At 41.0% G+C, this 21,272-nt stretch overlaps 2 protein-coding genes across 2 annotated transcripts in view; one reads left to right on the top strand and one right to left on the bottom strand.

Moving 5' to 3' along the window:
* The window catches only part of TTI1 (TELO2 interacting protein 1), a 47,497-nt gene extending 45,428 nt beyond the window's left edge, over positions 1-2,069 (bottom strand). Inside the window, exon 1 of the mRNA XM_044263052.1 lies at positions 2,040-2,069. The gene's annotated coding sequence lies outside the window, so the exon portion shown is untranslated. The remainder of the gene's footprint in view (positions 1-2,039) is intronic.
* A 102-nt stretch (positions 2,070-2,171) lies between these two features.
* RPRD1B (regulation of nuclear pre-mRNA domain containing 1B) overlaps positions 2,172-21,272 on the top strand; it is a 53,935-nt gene continuing 34,834 nt past the window's right edge. The window contains exons 1-3 of the mRNA XM_044263051.1: positions 2,172-2,727; positions 7,401-7,530; positions 14,646-14,779. Coding sequence (XP_044118986.1) covers positions 2,577-2,727; positions 7,401-7,530; positions 14,646-14,779 — 415 coding nt within the window. The 5' untranslated portion in view covers positions 2,172-2,576. The remainder of the gene's footprint in view (positions 2,728-7,400; positions 7,531-14,645; positions 14,780-21,272) is intronic.

Below are 21,272 nucleotides of genomic sequence, written 5' to 3'. Positions count from 1 at the left end.
TCTCGGCCTAAGAGCCAAATGCTCCTCTTTTGCTCAAGAGCATTCAGTGAACTCTCATTTTGTTCAGAGTATTATCCAAAATTCTTCCTATGGCTTACAAGTCCCCATGTGATATGGTCCATGTTATGTGGTCCCTGACTCCTTTTCTGAGCTCATTTCCAGCCTTCTGGTTCATATCACTCCAGCCTTACCATCCTTCTTGCTGTTCCTTAAAAATGCCAACAATGGTCTAACAGTTGCATTTAGTTTTCCCTCTGCCTTGAACAACATTCTACCATACGGCATATGGCTTGTTCTCTCGTTTCTTTAAGGGCTCTAATCAAATGTCACCCTACCAATGAGGCCTTTTCTAACCAGCATATTTAATAGACTCCTATTCTCCCACAAATGCATTCCTCAACCTCCTTGATTTTTATTTAAATTAGGTATCATTTTCTGACTTGTTTTATACATGATTTTTTTTTTTTTTTAATCTACCTCTTCTTGTAGGAGGTAAGCTTCTGGGGACACAGATTCTTTTTGCTTAAAATAGTGCTTGAGACATAGTGCTCAAAAATTATTAGCTGAAAGAATCAATCTGTGGCTCAGAAGTGAAGACTTTGGGATCAGACATCAGATAACCGTGATTTGACTCCTAGCTCGGTCATTTTCTATATCCAAGTGGTATTGGACAGATTACTCACCTATGTTTTATGTTTTCTCATCTTTCAAATAGTGATAATAATCCTCATCACACAAAACTATTTTAAGGATTAAATAAAACAAAGTACGTAATGTGCTTAATACAGAGTGACTTGGTGTTAAGTAATCAGTATATGACAGTGCTACTTAATATAGAAACATGGTCAAGATTGGGACTCAAAGGCCCTAGGTTATAATTACAACTAGATATTGACTGTGTAATTTTAGGGCATTTACCTTTTTAATATTAATTCACTCCATCAGCTATGAATAAGATGGTAGGATGAGAAAAATGCTTAAGATGCAGTCCTTTCCCTCTAATCTTAGTTATGTGATCTTGGGTAGGTCACCTAACTTCTCTGTGCCATTTCCTCATTGAGAATAACATAGAGAGTTATTCTCAAATGAGAACAACATAGTAACTACTTTATAGCTTTGTCATGAGGATTAAATGTGTTACTATGTGAAAACAATGTCTAGCCCTTAGGAATTGCTCACTATATTGGCTACGATGATGATTATGATGATTCTAGTCTGGAAGAGGAGTGAAAGCATCTAGGCAAAGAACTACAATATGGTGCAGTGAGAGAAAAAACAGTCATCAACTAGGAAAATTCCTCTTAACTGGAGTTTGCCTGTAACTGGTAAATGCCATGATAATCGGGAAATTTTAAAACTGCTGTCTACAATAACCTAACTCCCTATTACCAACCCCACAGCAGCTGGAAAGACAAATTTCTCTGATTTGATAACTGGAATTGAAAAATTTTTATTAAACATAGGTAAAAAGGTCGCAGTCTCAAACCGCGTTTTAAAGGAGGTCAAGGGAACCATTGACTTCCCTGCCCCAACCCTCAAAAAGTTAACATATTGCTTAAATTTCAGAACGATTAAATGGACTCCCCCGAGGGCAAGGGCAGCATGTAATTCCCTGAACGAAACAACCAAATTAAGGGCACAAAGGTGTGTTTTATGGCAGTGCTGTCACCGATTAAACGTCAGTACAGGATATTAAAGGGTGGTCCTGGAGGCTGAGTGGGAGCACACCAGGTGAGAAGGTGGGGGGGGGGGAGGCCTCACCTTTGGAGAAAAAACACAGCAAGAGCCAAGGCGTGAAAAGTGCACGTGGGTGGCTCGGCACAACCAAAAGGAAGCTTTGGAGGGCGGGGGATGGGCGGGGGGACAGCCAGAGAGCAGGGCGTGTACAGAGAAGAGTGCGGACTGGGGTCTGCCAGATGAAGGAGAAAGCCCCCCCCTCCCGTATATCCTGATTACGCAGCATCAGCGTCCCCTCGAGATTCCCCTTTAGGGGCTACCGGTTGTTGGGTTCCCTCTTGCTCCCGCCACTCTTCCCTTACCTCGTTTTCCAGCCTTTCCCTCTCTCCCGCCTCCTCCACCCCGCCGGAAGTGGCGTGCTAACTAGCGCGCCGTAGAGCGCCAGAAAGGTTCTGCCGGAGCGGGAGAAAGGGTTCCGGTGAGCCTCACTGCGCCTGCGTGCGGGCGCGAGCGGTGAAAGCGCCTTCCGGAGGCCGCCGAACTGCGTTTCCCTCCCGGTCTGTCCCTTTCGAAGTACCCTGAGCGAGATTCAGGGAGGCCACCGCCACTGGAGGGGCGTATTTCTCTAGCTCTGACACCTCCCGGTGCCCAGCTACTCCGGCCCTTCCCCTTTGACCCTGCTCTCGGCGGGGTGAGAGGTCGGTGGCCATCTTGTGGCGGCGGCGCGGGCGGCTGTTACTGCGGAGACCCATCCCCTCCCCCTCCTTACCCCCTTGGCAGTCTGTCAGTCTGTAAAGAGCCTCGCAGGCAGTCAGGTGAGGCCCCGGCCTCGTGCCGTCGCTCTTCTCGCCGCACTGGGCGGCCCAGGCCGCTCCCTGCAGGGCCCCATCGCCGCCACCATGTCCTCCTTCTCCGAGTCGGCGTTGGAGAAGAAGCTCTCGGAGCTGAGCAACTCTCAACAGAGCGTGCAGACCCTGTCCTTGTGGCTCATCCACCACCGCAAGCACGCGGGACCCATCGTCTCTGTGTGGCACCGCGAGCTCCGCAAAGGTAAACACCCCCTGTGCAGCCCCTTGGGCCCTCCCCTGGATTGACCTCTCCCCAGCCCATTCCCGAGGCTCCTCTAGCTTCTTAGTTGAAGCCCGCTTTCCAAGCCCGGGCCTCTGATTGCGCTTCCGAGGTTGGTGACAGTGTTATCCCCATTTCTCGGAAAAGGAAACTAAGGCCTGGGAAGGTTTAGGATACTTGTCTGCGGTTCCCAGACTCCCAGTTCAGCCAGCCCTTTTCCCCCGCAGACTACTCCTGACACTTGTGACTGTTATTATCTGGACAGCTTTGCAGAGGGCATTGGCCCTAGGCTGTTGTGTGCCAGGCACTTTGCTGGGCATTTGGAATAAGAGCCAGAGGACTCTGGAGTAAGACTGCCTAGATCAAGTCCTGGCTTAGCCACTTATTTAGCTGAGTGATACTGGGCTAGTTTCTTCATCTCTCTGTGCTTCTGTTTTCTCATCTGTAAAACGAGACAAGGATGGCTGCCACTTACAGAGCCTTTATTCTGTGCCAGTCTCTATGCTGAGACCTTTATGAATATCTTCACATTTTAGTCCTCAGAATGGCTCTGTGAAGTGGGTACGGTTACCCCCCATTATGGAGAGGTCAAGGGGCCACACTACCTAGACCTTACCTCTCAGGCTCCTCTTCTAGTGCATCCTTCATTGATTCGAGATCCTGCTTGGGATCTGACAGGCGTTCATTGAGCTCAGCCGGTTATGTGCCAGGCACTGGGTTGGATGCTTGATAAGACATTGACTCCAGAGGCCATCTGCCTGGAATTTAAGCCTGGCTTTGCCATTCACTGACCCCAGCAGCCTAGCCTTTCTGACCCTCAGTTTCCTTACCTATAAAATGGAGGTGATGAAAACTGGTATTTACTGTGCCTTTAATTATGTGCCAGGTGCAGTACTGATATCTTTACATACATTGTCATTTTTTAAATTCTCAGAGTTCTCTGGAGTAGGAACTTTGCAGATGAGGAAAAACTGAGGCTCAAACAACTTGCTGTGGTAAGGAGTAAACAGGATAATCCAAATGAACATCCAGCATGGTGTCAAGCACAGTATAGGCGTTTCATAAATAATGGTGAAATGGGACTACTGATGACTCAATGTGAGGCATGGTCTTTGCCTTCAAGTTGCTTACAGTCTGATGGGGAAGGGAGGCACCTTCACAGCTGTTCCACTAAGGATTCCATAGCAGAAAGCTGAGGAAATGGAGCTTAGAACCACTTTGGGCAGCCTCTGTGTAGTACGCCCTTTATAATATAGGAAGTAACTTTACATGTGTTATCCACTATCTGTGAGATGGAGACTCCCACCTGAATGGTTAAGTGGTATTTTCATTGCCTTACAGCTAGTGAGGCTAGACTACATCAGGCTGTCAGACACGAAAATCCAAGATTATTTGAGGAGACCTGCTTCTAGCCTTTTAGCACAGACTCCCCTTTCCACAAGTTTGTGCCATACTGAGATAGGGATCCCTTCTGGGCAGTTGGGGAATAGAGCCTAGAGCCCACAAATCCTCCTCCTTGTACCCTATTTGAGTTATGGAAAATAACAATTCAGAGACTGCATTCATCTGTGAAGCTCCTTTAACCCTAATCTCATGATCCTAGTTTCCTGAAACCTTATGTTTTAAGGAGACCAGCATTATTTCTTCCATTTTATAGATGAGAATGTAAAGATAAGGAGAGATTAAGTGCTTTGTTTAGGGTGTATGGCTAGAGTATCAGCTCAGCGCCCTCCAATGCCAAAATTTGTGCTTTCAAGTACCCAGTGCCTCAGTCCCCTTTAATAAGTGAAAGTGATTGTCTGACTCCAACCAAACGCATAGCACTTTTGTTGATGAGAATTAATCACTGTATCCCACCCCATCCCACAGTAATTTAGCATTTATTCATTCTTAGTAGTTCTGTTTTTTCACTAGATTTGTGTTTTGTGTGAGAAACTAAGTCTTCTTGTTTCTTTGTAATGCCCATAGCATTTAGCATGGTACCTTTTAACACAGTTTAAAAATCGGTTAGGAGTTTGATTGTGGTCTCCAGTGTCATTTTCATGGTTGAGTAGAGGATCCAAACAGCACTACCTACAGCTTTCTGTGAAATGTTTTATATCCATAATGCCCAACAAGGTAGCCACTTGCCACATGTGGCTGTTGAGCACTTGAAATGTGTGACTAAGGAACAAAAGTTTTAAATAATTGTGTTAGTTCAAGTGTTCAATAGCCATATGTGGCTAGTGGCTACCATATTGGATAGTGCCAAGGTAGAGATGCTCTTCCAAGCATCAGGATACAGCTTCCTGATAACCCAGTCTTCATTGATGAATAGAGAATGCTCCCACACGAAGTGGAAAAAGATTTTGTGCCATTATGTTCAAATTGACTAGCCCCTTAGATTCTGGCCCACCCTGAGTCTTTAGAAGTGGACATTTCTATCTGGTCAAGTCATTTCCCTAAGATGTTTACAGACTCTGTCTGAATCGCCTTGAAAATATTTACGGGGTTTACAGAAATGACTATTTTTTGCTTAAATGCTACTTTTATTCTTGATGGGTTACTGTCTTTCCACTAGGAATAATTCTTAATTTATCGCTTTGGGCTCTGTCCTAGGTAGAACTTCCTTTCTTTATGGGGAAGTTTGATGTAAAATGCTCCTTAGATGAGTATTTTTTAGTAATGTTTTTGTATGTTGGCCTGAATGCAGTTAAATAGGCCTTCCCCCCACCCCCCGACCCCCAGCTTTTTTAGATGTCAAAACCAGCTAAACAAATTGAGTTTTTTTGTCAGTAAATTTTACCTAGTAACTATTCCATCCCATTTGGAATGGGCATAGGTTGTGACAGAAGTGAAAGAATCTACTGTGTCATATTGCAAAGACATCTGACTAAGTGAGTTGTCACCTGGGACTAGAGTAGAGGGTATGAGTATTTAAGTGCTCTGGGCTTTGTCTTATCACCTTTACACACATGGTACTCATGTTGGCTTCAGGATGCTGGATGTAGAGGGATAAATTTTGACTAAAACCCCATTGTAAAGTTTGAGGATGATGAAAATTAATTGGCATTGTAACTAGTGAAAACTTTGGCTCTCTGGCCTCTTGGCTATCATGTTTGCAGCACTGAAAAAAACGTATCATGTCTTAATTGTCGAAATTGACATTTTATACAATGGAGTCTGGGTTTTTAAACATGAAGTGTATGGCATTTGTAAAGCATCACTCAGTCAAATTACCTTTGTTGAAATTCTGTTGTACTTTGGAAACTGTTAACTCATAACATTATCGACAAGTAGTTTTACTTGTTGCAACATCCCAGACAAGGTTTACTTGAAAAAAAAAGAAAAGCCTTTGCTATAAGATACCTTTGTAGTAATGGTAGAATATTGTAACTATTGACACTTTTGATCTGCTTTGAATAATAATTAAAATAGTTAAAGACTAAATATTATTGTCAGTTAGCCATGTAAACTAGGTTATTACCAGAAGGTTAATACAGCTCAAGATATCCATATTTAATTTTATGAATACTTTAAGTCATCATTTTAAACTATTAAATGCTTTTAAAAATCTTGTTTTTAACTTGGGTTATTCTTCTGTAGCTACCTTTAAAAATGTCACATCTTATGCCTGCTGTGTCAGAATTTATACATGCTGTGTGCATATCAAAAGAAACAAGTGGTTTCTGAGAGGAATAGAGTTAAGGACTAGTTTTTCAGGTATGTAAAGGTTGATATAAGGCTTGCTTGAGTTTTTCAGGTATTTTAGCATTGGAGAAAACTTAGTGTTTTGGACTGTCTGATTGTGTTCTTATTTATTTCTTTTAAAAGAAAACTGGGACCAAAAATGATAGTGATGTAACTTTATGGTTGAGAAGTTATGTGCATAGAAGCCAGGAAATTCAGTAATGTTCCCCCAAGCAACTGTAACTCAGACATAGTACATGAGGTTTTTATGGTTTAATATATGATGCCATACAGAGTAATAGGAAATACTACATTTAGTATGTATAAGAGAGAAGAATTATGGTTTCTGTGGGAGCCATAATTTTGCATATCCAGAATTCAGACATCTTTAAATTTTCAATAATAATGTAGCATTAATATATATTTGTATTTGAGATAAACATCCATTGGTGCATTTAGAGATTTCTCTGGATCGTAGAGTTGCTATCATTGGTGATTGTTATAGGAATGTTCAGGGAAATTCTCAGTGTAGGAACATAAATTACAAGAATCTATTTTAAAACTGAAACCTGGCTCAGTCTTCATTCTGCAGTATTTGGTAATTAATAGTGAATTAAAAATGCTCATCTTTGCAATAGAATAAACCTTGGTTTTATTATGTCTTCTTGAGGATATTGACTGCTTATCCTTTAGGAATTTTCTTTGGATTATCTTTATTTTACCATCAGTTATTCTGGTTAAAATATTACAGAAATGAAGATGGCCCATTCTTGTTTTATTTTGTTTTTCAAACTTGTATTCTCAAACCTTTTTTGTTAGTGATGTCAACAAGTTATTTAAGTTGTTGTTTCAATTGTAAAGGAAGCCTGGTCTCAAGTAAATAATACTTGTCTTAATATTCTTTAGGAGTAGCTTAGGGCAGAAGAATTGTGCATTGAGAATTTCCTTGGTGTAAATTAAATTATCTTTTTTTTCTTTTTTTCCAGCCAAATCAAATAGAAAGCTTACTTTTCTGTACTTAGCCAATGATGTCATCCAAAACAGTAAAAGGAAAGGACCTGAATTCACTAGAGAATTTGAATCTGTCCTTGTGGATGCTTTTTCTCATGTTGCCAGGTATGTTTGGATTTTTTGTTTGGTTTGGTATTTAAATGCATTACCCTTTCTTCCTTACTGTTCTTTCCTTTTCTGGGAGAGCCTTTGCAAATTGACAACTTCGTATTTTACAGGGGTGTGCTTTACAGAGTGTTGGAAAGGCCAAATTACAGTTTCATGTTCTGCTGAGCCCTTTAGCTGTCTCAGACGTGTAAACATTTTGATGTATTGAAGGGATTGAGTCTAGCACTTGTAGAACATCTTTTTTCCTAGCTGTATTCACTTATCGAATTCATTTCTTGAATATTGTGTTTTCCTTGTTTTGGCTGAGTTGTCTCATTAGCTTATGGTCGGAACACAAAGCTAAATAGTACCAGGAAACATTCCAGTAACAAAACCTTAATAGCAAGATATTAGTTGGTTATGCCTTCATTTTTACTTGTTTCCTTCTAGATGTCTAGATGTCTCGTTTACTAAAAATAGTGGTCATTACTGTAACTGCAAAGATAATAATTGCCAGTGTGGAAAGTAGATACTAAATCTCTGTCACTATTGTGTTTTGTGAATAAGACTAGAGTATAGAGCACACATGTAACTAATATCACATGAAATTCATTTGATTAAAACTTCTATAAATCACTTTTATTTATTTAAAAACAAACTGCTTTTCTGTAGACACAAGTTAGTTGCCCAGGAGGAGCAAAGAAAAACTATTTTCCACTAGAATATTACTTAGTAAACACATAATAAACATCTTTGCAGAAGGAAATTGGGAAGGCCAAAAAAAGGAAACCAGTTTGTTAAACAAAGTTGTACTAAGATCTGAAGTCTACTGAAAGGCCTCAAATGTATAAATGAGCCCAGCATTCCATGAAAGATTTGAGAAGTTTGAAGGATAAAATGAAAAATCTGAAAGAAAGAAATGATACCTAATTTTCTAAAGATGGGAAAAAGATTTTTGTTTGTCAGCAGGGTAGCTGGCCCTAACTTGAGATGAACATGGACACTGAAGAAGCAGAATGCATTATGAGCTGGAAACAGTTCTGAACCCTGAACAGACTGCTAGGATAGCCATCTCAAATTGGTGCTGGCCATTTTCTTGTTTTGAGGAGATGTGGTTCAGTTTCTTAGGCTGTAACTCTGCCTACAGCACTGTCTCAGTGACCTTGGACGTGTTACTTAGCTTTTATTAACAGTTCAGTTACAAGTGTCCTAACTGGTTAGAAGGGGACAACACCACATACCTCACTAAAGTTGTTGTAGGGCGGAAGTACACCAGTCTGTTTGAAAACTTGTAGTACGGTGCCCAGTCCCCAGTCTTTGCTCAGTTATAGAAGTATGCTAAATTGTAAACTTTGTGACAAGAAGGACCGTTTCTTTTTTGTTCTTCACAGTATCCCAGGCACCTAGTAAAGTGTCTGGCATAGAGCTGTCAGGTTTCAAGCTTTAGGGAATACCATTTATGTAGCCTTGATGTGATTGGTGTTCTAGGAATTGGGCAACATTGTGGTCCACCCTGGTATAGTAAGGATTCAGTAAGTATTTGTTAAGTGAATTAATTAGGGTATAGGAAATTGACTAAAATAATTTCCTGTAGGAATAGTACACATAACATTTTTATTTAAAATTCAACAATAATCGTTAACTGCCCACCAAACCAGAAAGGGTAAGTAGGAAGGAATAGGAGAAGGGGAATGTGAATGGGCAGTACTGGGATTGAAAATTCATTTTCTGTTTGGTCTAACATCTTAAAGCCTATCTAGGAGGCGCTGTAAAAATGTCTTGGCAGATTCTGTGTATGGCATTAATGTGGAAAGTAAACCTGGTCCTTTTCAATGAAGAAGAAAAAAAAAAGCTCTAATTCCTTTTTTTTTTTTTTTTAAATATTTTGCATTCTTCTTGTTCTCTCAAGGTCCTTTTTTGGTATTAGATTCAGGATCCCCGTGTTTCTAAGCCCTTTCCTCCTGCCATTGTTAGAAAAGCCAGCTACTTGACTTCAATCCTGACGTACCCTCTCCATAGTAAGAAGTATTCTCTCTGGTTTTCTGTGCCCAGTTGACGAACAAAGATAGTGGACCCATTAATATTGACCAAAGTTGATGAGGAATCTTTTTATGATAACTTTCTACCTCCTCCCTCACCGCCCCCCCCCAAAAAAAACCCAAACCAAACCTCTCAAGTCAGAGGAAGCCACCAAGCTTATAGGTTAGATTTAATTTGAATAGTAGTTTAATTACCTCGACTTCGAACTTTTTTCCCACACAGATGCCTTCTTACTTTCTCCTGAGTTTGGAGATAGTTGTGTGCACTTTGTTTTTTATTCAACATATATTTGAGTGCCTTCCATGTGCCAAGAACTGATGCAGATACTAGAGTAGCAGCTGTGAACAAGGCAGGCAAGGACAAATAAAGGAGCAAGATACTTTCAGAGGGTGATAATATGAACATAATGAAATAGAAGGACATTCTGGAGTTGGATCTCTTCTAGTGTGGTGAAGGACGGCCTCTCTAAGGAAATGACATTTGAGGTAATCATGCGAAGTAGGAACAAACAGCTATTAAAAAGAACCTAAGGTAGAGATAATCTTGGCATGTTAAGAGGATCAGAATGAAGGCCAGCGTGGTTAAAACAGATGTGTTGAGCAAAGGGAAAAGCTGTATCTGGGTAAGATCAGAGAGGTAGGCAGGTGCCAGTCAAATGTGTCTTAAAAGCCTTGGGAGAGAATTTTATTCTGAAGGGATGTCAGTGACAGGTTTTAAGCAGGGGAACGATATATTCCATCACATCGCTAAGAGGTCCCTGTGGCTTGGTGTGGAGAATGAATTATAAAGGCCAAGGGAATATGAAGGGTATTGCTCTACTACAACCTAGAGATGACATTGGATAGGACTCAGGGCAGTGAGAAGATAGTAATAGCTTCCAGATTATGAAATGTTTACTTTGTGAATGGATTTGCTTTACCTCCCCACTAAAACTGATAGGACTTGGGAGAGCTTTGTGGAACTGGTAATGAAGGAAAAGAGAAATCAGATTATTTCTAGGTTTTTGACATGACTAAGTGGATGGTTGCTGGTGCTATATGCTGAGATGAAGTTTGGGGAAAAGATGTGGTAGAGGAAGTCAGGAGTTTTGTTTTGACCGTGCTAAGTCTGAGGTGGCTGGTAGATATCCCAAGGGGGTGATGCCAGAGAGGTAGATGTAGATAGATAGTCTGAAGCTCAGTAGGAAATTAATTTCTGGAGACATAAGTTTGGAGTTATCACCATATACACACTTATTTACTATTGTGTCGTGGATTCCCAAGACCACTTCCAGGTTTGGTGACTTGTTAGGGGAACTCACAAGACTCACCATATGGTTGTGTCTATGGCTGCGATTTATTACAGTGAAAGGATACAAAGCAAAATCAGCAAAGGAAAAAGTTGAATCAGCGCAGTCCAGAGAAAACCACGTATAAGCTTCCAAGAGTCCTCTCACAGTGGAGTTACACAAAACGTACTAAATTCCTCCAGTTTTGAGTAGTGACAACATGGGTGAAGTGTTGTATACCTGGGAAGCTCATTAGAGTCTCAGTGCCCAGGGTTTTTATTGGCGTTGGCCACAGGTACCCTCTGCCAAAATTCCCAACTCTCAGAAAGAAAGCAAGTATTCAGCATAAATTACATTGTTTGCACAGTCTAGGCACAGTAAACCACCCTGATTATCACTTAGGAAACTGGAGGAACACTTCTGAAACCCAAGTTTCCAGATGCCAGCCAAGGGCCAGTGCAGTGAGCAGGCCTTTCTAAGGGTGGCAGTCTCAGGCTTGCTACGCTCTTCTCTGCATGATTGGCAACGGACCATTTCTGGTTCAGTTTCACAGGAGGCTCTGTTGGAAGTGCTGGGGATATTTAGAAAGAATTCCTGCTTTTAGTAGGCTTATCACAGGGCTACTGTGCATGGGATAAGACAGAGACACACAAATTATAGTGGGTGTACCAAGGAAATGCCATTAGAACTAGAGAGGAAGAGAAGTCCCCCAAGTAAGCTTGGTGAGGCCTCAGCTGGCGGCACTTCAAGCAGCAATTCTGTGTGTGTAATATGCAGTTTATACTTTTCAGATCAGTTTTGCAGTGATTGAATTTATAATTAAATTAATTATATTGTGTTTAAGTTATACTTACCATTTTCTGCTTACTCACTGATTAATGGCAAGGATTTTTTGGTGTTTTATCGCTTAAAGATTTTTCAGTTCAGGATGGAGCTAGTGCAACCTGGAAAGATAATTCCGTCTGTTATAAAACTACTTTATTGCTTTAGTTGTACCCACTTCCAAGTGCTAACGGGATTTTATTTCGTTGAAGCTACTTAAGGCAAAACCTCATGAGTAAAAAGACTTCTAGACTGTTCTATCTGTAGCTTTGAAACTTACCTGGCAAAACTTTGACTTCTATGATACTGCTCTAGGAATTAGCCTATCCTGACTAATTACATTCACCAGTTAAACTCGAGCTCCTATTTGACTTTTGCCTTACGTGGTAAAAGCCTTTTGAAAATGACTTTGTGTCATTTGTTATCAGTTTGTGTATGTTTCCATCGCATACAGTAATGTGGCTGAATCTTTACTCCAAACCAGTCTTGGTCTAAATCGAGTCCCAAATATTTAGTCTGCATTATGTCCCCCACCCTTTCATGATAGGTTTCTCTTTATATTAAGTGAACAGAGAATTTGCAGAGAACAGGTTATATATTAAAAGTATCAACCAGTTAAGTTCTGGTAAGTTGTGATTTGGCTATACTAGTTATTTTCTAAGACATACATTTGAGACTTCCATTTCCTTCAGGATAAAGGCCACATACTTAAATATGGTGTTCAGGGCCCTCATAATCTAATTCCACTCTGTCCCTCCAGATTCTTCTGCTATTTCCACATACCCCGTATCTACTTAAACCACTTGCATTGCTCCCAACTTCTCCCTCTTCATCTTGTTCTCCTTTAGGGGTTCCATTCAAAGGAGAGGAGATCGTATGAGCAGAGGCACATGTGTGAGAGAGAGCAAGTTCTGAGCAAAGGATAAATATGTTTGAGTGCCCTGGTTGAGGTGTGGAAAAGGAAGGGGCTGTTGGGTCAGGCTCTAGGCCTTGTTCTTTGTATTACAAGCACAGTATTTCATAAACCTCATTGAATGAGCAGATGAATGTTTAGCTGATGCATGATACAAATGGCTTTATTGTGGGAAGATGATTCTTGAAAGGTAACTAATTGTATGGCCTATCGAAATCTAACTAAAAATTTTCTAGAAAGATTACAAAGAGGCCAATATTATGCCTATTCTAGGGTGGGTAGCCATGTGTGTGTCGGGGGGAGAGGACAGATCACTGCCCTTGCGGAAGCTGCATTCAGATGGACAGAATCTAAACAACGAGTAAACTGAATAGCATATCAGAAGCTAAATTGCATGGAGAAAAATTAAGCGTAGGGGTAGGGAGCATTAATTTTAAATAGGGAAATTAGGAAGGGGTGCTTGAGCCATGCTGCCCTGCAAGGAAATGTGGTTCCAGGCAAAGGCCCTGAGTCAAGAGGGCCAGAGTACCTATTGGGAGTGAAGAAGGGAGAGGTTAGGTGAGGCCAGAGAAATAATGTTGAGAATGGCTTTGTAGGCTTTATGAGAACTTTCACTTTTATTTTGGGGGAGAATGAGAAGAACCGTTGCAAGTTTTGAGCCAAAGGGTGACATAATCTGCCTTGATGCAACAGAATTTTTGAAGCTTCGGATTATTTTGTAGGAGGTTAGGGGTGGAAGCAGGGAGACCAGAAATCAGGCAAGAGAAAATAGTGGCTTGGACCAGCTTGACAGAGAGGAAGGGGCGAGAAGCAGTTTGTTTCTAGATATATTTTGGAGGTGGAGTGTTTTTATCACCAGTATCAAATGATTCAGTCTTAGATCTAAGTTTTATAAACTACCGTTGATATTTTTTTCCCTTTTTCCCCCTTCACCTCTGATTAAAAAAAAGTGTGACCAAAAAAAAAAAAAATTTTTTTTTTGTACTCCAATTTAGTACTTTGACTCCAATGCAGTAAAATTTGCTACTACTCTTTCCTAAATGATGCATCTGACCAGCTCAAGCTGAACCCTTAGGTTACCTTGAGTGTTACCGTAAATTTTAGAAAAGTGCCATCAGGGCATATTTCCTTTGTACCTCTTTCTTCTTGAAGTTCCTGTTAAAGATCTTGGCTTAGAAACTAAGGTGTCAGTGTATCCCTTCTTGTTGGAAGTCACTCAGCGTAAGATCACTGACACCCAGACAGCTTTAATAACCAGAACAAGTCATAGTAACACCATGGATGGTGAGAGAGCTTGTTTTCCTTTCAGAAAGTCTTCCCACACTCTTCCACTTGGAGTCTGTTGTTCTCTGGTAAGCGGCTGTTGCACACTGAGTGCCGGTGCTAGTTCTCTCATTGAAAATACTCTGTTTCCGAGAACAGTATGTCAGCAAAAAAACGGTATAGCTTCTCTCAGATATAAATTACAAAGGGCTATGTTATGCTCAGTGTGTTCCAAGATTACCCACTAGACACCTTTGTGAGAATGGGGATTACATACCGAACCCAGAATTAAAATAATGATGAAGTAGTTAATTTAAGTTGAGATCCGTCTTGGTATGTGTGTACGATTGTATTTATAAGACATGTAGAGGTGTTGATGTGCTAGCATTGATGGGTCATGGTGAATTTATTCCCCATTTTTTTTTTTAATCATTTTTTTTCCTACCTTTAATTTCCAGCAGAATGTCTGGCCCTACATTTCGATTAATGTCTTCTTATAAAGCAAGCTGTCACATTTGAAATGATCGATTTTTGATAATTCTTTATAACAATCAGCGATTGGCTTTTTGCCCTATTTGCCCCATCTTTCAAAGGAGATAAGGACAGATTACTTCTATGACATACTCCCTCTGTCTTCCCTATACACCACAGGAAGAATGTAGTTTTTGGTCAAATTTTGGGTATCTGTTTATCACAATGTGTCTTACTCGTCCATCTGTGTTTAAATATGTAACTCATTTAGTCAGTTGTTATTTTTAAAGTAGGTCTGTCCTAATTAAACACAAAAAATCTTAAGCTTATATCTATCTTTTCGTCTTTTCTGGGCAGAGAGGCAGATGAAGGCTGTAAAAAACCTTTAGAAAGATTGCTGAACATCTGGCAAGAAAGAAGTGTGTATGGCGGCGAGTTCATACAGCAGCTGAAGCTGTCTATGGAGGACTCCAAGAGCCCTCCCCCCAAAGGTAGAAACATCACCACATGTTTACAGCTCTTGGTCTTTGCCTACTTTCGAATCACATATGAAAAGCTGCAGTGGGGGTTGCTGTGAACCACCAGCGATTGTATGATTCTTCAGAGAGATGATCATAAATGATGGTGAGAATTTATGTAGTGCTCGCAGCGTGTAAGCCTGGTTCTAGTATTCATGCTATCCATCATCTCACACCCTTAACTTTGCTGTGTATTCTCTGTGGCTCTCTTCTGCCTTGGCAGAGAGTTTCCTTGCACAAGGGAAAGGAACAACAACATTGTTTAGTTTTGGGGAACTAGGAGGCACCTTGGACTAAGATTTTGCCCTGGCCCTACCACTGACCACTCTGGGGTCTTGAATATGTCCCTTAGCCCTTTTAGAGCCTGGTTTCAATAAATATCGGTGTGGTTTTGGAACATGCTTTTGATGTTTGTCAGCTTGCTGTCTGTAATTGATTTTGGTCTTTACTGAACCCAGAATATCCTCTAGAAGTATGTACATGTATGTGTGTGAACCTCACGGAGTCCTCTTAAGAGCTGCTTTTTCTTTAAAGAGGAGTCAGATCAAACATTATTTGGTTTGTGGGTTTGTGGTTAGTTGTGCGGTTTAATTCTAGTTGGCATGATGTGTTTCTGAGCTACAGATTTGATCTGACTGCACACGAACTCATTGTCTGGAAGGATAAGTCTAAGTACTAAGGTAGTACTTAGGATCATCTGTAATCAGAACTCATTTACTTTTCCAGATTCTTCTTCCATTTCTTCACATATGCTATGGTCTTTGGCCATACCCAGCAGTTTCCTTTCTGGGTGCTCTCAGGGTACCTCTTCCTTTGCATCTGGTGTTACCTCTGCCTGAAATGTCCTCTGCTGTTTTCACTGCGTGGTGAACTCAGTCTTTAGGAATGCTCTTCTCATTTTGTCGTTTTCCCTTGTCTAGGCACGTGTAGCCCTTCCCTCCATGTTCCTCTGGTACTTTGTATATGCCTCTGCTATGGCATTTAACCATGGTTAGTTTACCTGATAATATCACTCATTCAGCAACCCTTTATTTTGTACCTTTCGTGAGATCTTCCAGGTCTGAGTTTACATGCATTTTAAGATGGGGCAACTTTCCCGTAAAACTACAAGTTAGAGGCTTTGTAAGAAGGACATAAGTGCTTTCAACTGTAGGTCATTGTTTTTTTTTGTTTGTTTGTTTGTTTTTGTTTTTAAAGATTTTATTTATTTATTTGACAGAGAGAGAGATCACAAGTAGGCAGAGAGGCAGGGGGAAGCAGGCTCCCTGCTGAGCAGAGAGCCCAATGCAGGGCTCCATCCCAGGACCCTGAGATCATGACCTGAGCCGAAGGCAGTGGCTTAACCCACTGAGCCACCCAGGTGCCCCTGTAGGTCATTGGGTTTTTTTTTGTTTTTTTAAAATTATTTATTTATTTGACAGACAGAGATCACAAGTAGACAGAGAGGCAGGCAGAGAAAGGAAGGGAAACAGGTTCCCTGCTGAGCAGACAGCCTGATGTGGGGCTCGATCTCAGGACTCTGGGATCATGACCTGAGCCGAAGGCAGAAGCTTTAATCCACTGAGCCACCCAGGCGCCCCTGTAGGTCATTGTTTTTACTTAGAGTTGATGGGAAACAGTTTTGAAGTCACTCTGGATGTAGCTTCTGAAAAGCAAGGTGTTCCCTACTTTGGATTCTGGTCGTGTTTGTATTGTATCTTTTGGAGGTGTTCTGGACAATGTTGGAGAATTATTCAGCATTCTGTACTCTGAGACTTCATTGGTAAACAGTGCTGATTTTTTAAAACACCTTTGGGCAGGTAGGGGAACTCTGAAAGACAATGTTGGAAGCTAAGTGTTGAATTTCAATTCGACAAGCATTTGCCAAACATGTGCTTTGAGTAAGTGGCTATGCTAGTTGCTATAGGACTGAGCAGAGGGTAGGGAAATAGTTTCGCCCCTCGGGAGCAGTCTGGCAATTTGGGGAGTTTGTGGCAGTGGTAGATTTGAAAATAGCTCCATTGGGTTTCTGATTTTTTTGAGCACCTAGACATTAACAGCCATTGAGGCAGTATTCCTCTGTGTGGAGGATAAAGCTGATCTAAGGTGATTTCTCTATCCTCTGCTGTAAAGATGGAAACATATACCAAAGGTTCCAACATGTGTGTTAGTCTGAGCTAATTCCATCTGTCTCCTCACCATCTTCTTTGGACCTGAGTTACCATAATATTTTACCTCAGTCCTTTGACAATATTGATGAGTTCTCCAGAAGTTTATTTCTAAAATTATATAGTCCTTTTATATTTCAGGTTTGACTCATGGATATTTCTTTGTCTTGAGACAACTCTAGAATTTATCTTTGAAATAAAAATTTTCTTGTGGAACTTTGACAGTAGAGAGTAAACGAGCTTAAAAATACTGTTTTAGAAAACTGGAACTTGGGTGTACGTACCCATTTCCCCTTGTATAGGACCCAGGATTCCTAAGTTGTCTGTTCTTGGGCACACTCGTGCTGTCACTGGACTGAATGGAATTTCATTATTTACTTAAGTCATACGTGAGTGACACAGTATCCTACGTTGTAGAAGGATTTAGAAAAGAAAGGTAGATGCAAAGGAAATAGCATTTATTGAGCACCTATTATGTTCCAGCCTGTCAGTTGGCTGCTTTTCATGTTAATTTATTTTAGATTCTTACAACTCCTCTATGAATTTGGTATTATTTTCGTATTTCAGATGAAGATACTAAGGCTCAAAAAGGTATAGTTAATTTTGTCCAAATAGATACAATTAATAAGTGGAGAATTCATATTCTGGTCTATATGACTTTAAAGCCTGTGCTCTTCACACCGTATTTTTTTCCTGGAAGCACATGGATTCAGTAGATTTGAATTAGGGTATGAATTCATGAGCAGGTCACCCAGCTTTCCTGGGCCTTAGTATACTTAAACTCTTCCAAGCAGGGGTTTGAAACCAGGTTTCAGAGGATGAATCCCAGCTCTGTCACTTCTAAGCTGTGTGACCTTGGGCATAGCATTAGATCTCCCTGAGCTTCAGGTTCTTCACTGTGCCATATGGCTATTAGTAATAACACCTCACAGTGTTGTCCTAAGATTACTTGAGATAACATGGGTAAATGTTATTAATGAAGTGGTGATACGACTTTTATTTGAGCCCTATTGCCTGTTTCTAATATTCAGTATTCTGAGTTTTTCAATGATCCAGTGGCAAACGTAGGAGGAGGGTTGTTAGAATTTTTAGTCCGCCAGATTTTGTGCAAGATTAGCTCACATAGTGGTTAAGTGCACAAGCTCTAGGCCCAGCTTCCCCAGGTTTAAGTCTGGTGCTGGCGCTGGGCACTCAGTTTGAGATGATACTGGTGGAATGCTTTCAGAACGGTACATCGAGCATCAGACCTTGGCTGCAGGGCTCTCTCTTTCCGTGAGTAAAGTTTAATGTGTTCTGTTTTACAGTTGCCTTTATTTGGCAGAGAGAGAACAAAGAATGCAGGAGCTATTGCAAACAATATTTCCTGATTCGTTTCTCATTAATAAAAGTAATATAAAACCTGTGGGTATTGGGGTTTTTCTGTTTTTTTTTTTTTTAATTTTTATTTATTTGTTTGTTCTTTTTTTAATCCCAGAAAATTTCAAATGGATTCCTTGAAAGACCTAGCTTTACAAGTAGATGGCTGCATTTTCTAAAGTGTTCAGGAACCTTCAGGCCAACTTTTTGCCTCAAAGTTAATTTTATAGTCTGCTGTAGTGTCTGAAATTCCAAGGTATCCAAGAGGCATATTAGAAATGCTTAGGGAACCAGGATTACTTGCATGTTAGCTGAGTATAAGACCGCTAGAGACACAGGAACAGGTTGGAGGATAGAGTAGAGAGTGTACAATATGAGGACAGGCAGACTGGGGCCACCTGTAATTTATAAGCAGACTATAAACCGAGTGGTTGAGTCAAGAAGCAAGTGTAAATGGTATGGGCAGAAGCTGAAATGATAGTGGGAGGGTACCTTATCTTAAATTGAGTGATAGAAGTGGGATTGACAGACTTCCTCGGCTATTTTTAATAGCTGCCTGACTAGATTGAGAATGCTGGCCATTATAATTGCTGACTTTGTACAAATGAGTCAGGGGATAGTTAACAGAGCAGGCTGTCCTGTTTGTGTAAATGGAGGCATATGGTCATTTTTGGTATAGCGCTGGTATTTTCCAGACTCTGTGCCACCTTTGCTTTCAAGAAATTTCCAACTCAGGCCTAATGACACTTTTCTAGGTATTCTAAGGATACAAAGAAATAAGATACTTAATGTTTCAATCGGAGAGGTAAGGCATGTGCCTGCTGGCGCCATACAGCACAGCAGGGCCGGGTGCTGCAGGAGTAGAGGAAGATGCTGGCTCAAGATACTGCTGCTGTTAACCACGGGTGTGCTTTGAGCATAGCTGGACCTTGTAAAATCACGAGAGGCCATTCTGGGTTTTTGAGTAGAGGCCTGCGGGCGATTCATTCCTTAAGAGTGTAGGCTAAGTTGGAAAAGGAGTGACTAGCGTCAGGGAGACCGGTTGGGACAGTGGTCTGCATAAGGCATGGAAAAGGGCACATTTCTGATAAGAGGTGATGGGAAGGAACAGAGAGGAGAGATCTGTAAGCTACATCTCAGAAGTGTAGAATCTGCTGGAAGTTGGGACTTTAGGAGAGATTCTGGTGGTCTCCAAGGCATTGTATTTGGAAGATGGGGCCAGTGGAAGTGTTCATAGTGTTAAGTAGGTAGGTAGCTCAGGAAAGGAGAAGCCTTATGAAGAAAATGATGAATAATTCATTTCCAGTGGAAATAGGAGAGAACTGAAGTAGGATGATGGTGGTTATCTCTTATTACACCCGCTTCCATCAGGATGGCCAAGACAGAAATGGGCCTGCATTATTTTCATTAGTTTGATTTCAGTCTTGTAATGCCATGAGTGAGTGCCAGTACGAAGTGGTAAAAAGTACTCCCGTTTAGGGGATGGGTGACTTTGGCTATAGGGCCCAGACGTAGACTGATGAGCTCCTTGACTTTGGACAAACTGCAGCTTGTGGGCCTGGATATATGCTCATAAAGGAAAGCAACAACGTAGGTCTGTCTAAGGCCTTCCACTGCCCAAATTCAGTGATTCTGCGGGTCCTGAGGTGTTAAGTGCTATGTGGTTTTTATATATAATAGCTTCTGTATGAGAGTTTGAAACTGAAGGATTCAAGTTTTGTAATTTTCTACCTTCTTTAGTGTATTTAACAGTTATTTCATAAGCATTGTTCTGGGTGCTTGGAAATGGACCAAAAATATTAAAAAATTGTTTTCACTTACGTGCTTATATTTTAGTGGCTACTCCTAACACATTGCCACTCTGATGCTTTATGGTGGTTAAGTGTCAGTGAGGGTCATACCACACACACTGCACATTAATTAGGCAGCTAGTGTGGTGCTAAGTACTGGTAGATATTTCGTATGCAAATTATATACTGTTAGATTTTCTGTTCTACAAATATAGCAGTCTTTGTTTTGCATAGCGCAGGACTGTAAAAATGACTATGTAGGCCGAAACCATGCAAAATGATCTTAATAATCGAGGGGAAGAGTTACGATTGTTCCATGATTTAAAAAATTTTTTTTATTAGAGAATTGAAAACTCATGGTTGATTACAAATCTATAGGGAACAAAAAAGATAGCAACACTGATCATTACCTAGCATGCTAGAACATAAAACGTTAGAAACTTTGAGAATTAAAGTGCTTTATTCTTTGAAATGAACTGCACGATAGGAGTTTGACCAGAGCTTGCCTTCTTGTGTAATCCATGGTACGGAGCAAGCATCCTGGATGTTTGGATCGGCTTTCAGTGGTTTACCCTTCGTGCTCTCTGTGTCAGGAGGTATGTTGGAGAGTTCCTATAATGTGAAGAGTTGTGTCAGTATCACTTCCTCGGGACACGGTCGTCCTTGTCATCACAACCGATTTCTTATGTTGCTAAGTTGGCTTTCACCAGGTGATTCTGCCTGGGGACCTAGAGTTTCTGGGAACGGGTGGCAAGCCGGTGTCCCCGCAGCCCCCCAAGTCTTCTGCAGCTCCCTTTATATTCCATTCACTTCTAACATAAGCTTTAGTTTTAGTTTCTGGGCTCCTCTTTCATCTTTGTCATTTTCACTCAATTCCCTGTTCTGATTATTCATTTTAATGAAATGTCATGTGAATTTGATCCCTGGGAGACAACACAACCACTTTGCTGTTTACTTGTGAACTGAAATAACAGCTGTGCAGTGACCATCCAGTGACCTGAACGGCGTGATGTGGTCACTGATCGTGATGCATTTCTATTATTTACGCAGTGATTTGTGGAGTGAAGTTAGCAGCAAAGTTTGTCCTTCATGCAGTTACTCAGAGTGAATATGCCACCGTAACTGCAATTTGAACCAAGGTGTTGGGGGACTGGTGTTGTTTCAACCTTGGTG

Source organism: Neovison vison, chromosome 8, assembly GCF_020171115.1.
Source record: "Neovison vison isolate M4711 chromosome 8, ASM_NN_V1, whole genome shotgun sequence".
In the NCBI taxonomy this organism is placed as follows: domain Eukaryota; kingdom Metazoa; phylum Chordata; class Mammalia; order Carnivora; family Mustelidae; genus Neogale; species Neogale vison.
This window is presented reverse-complemented; position numbering and strand designations above follow the sequence as displayed.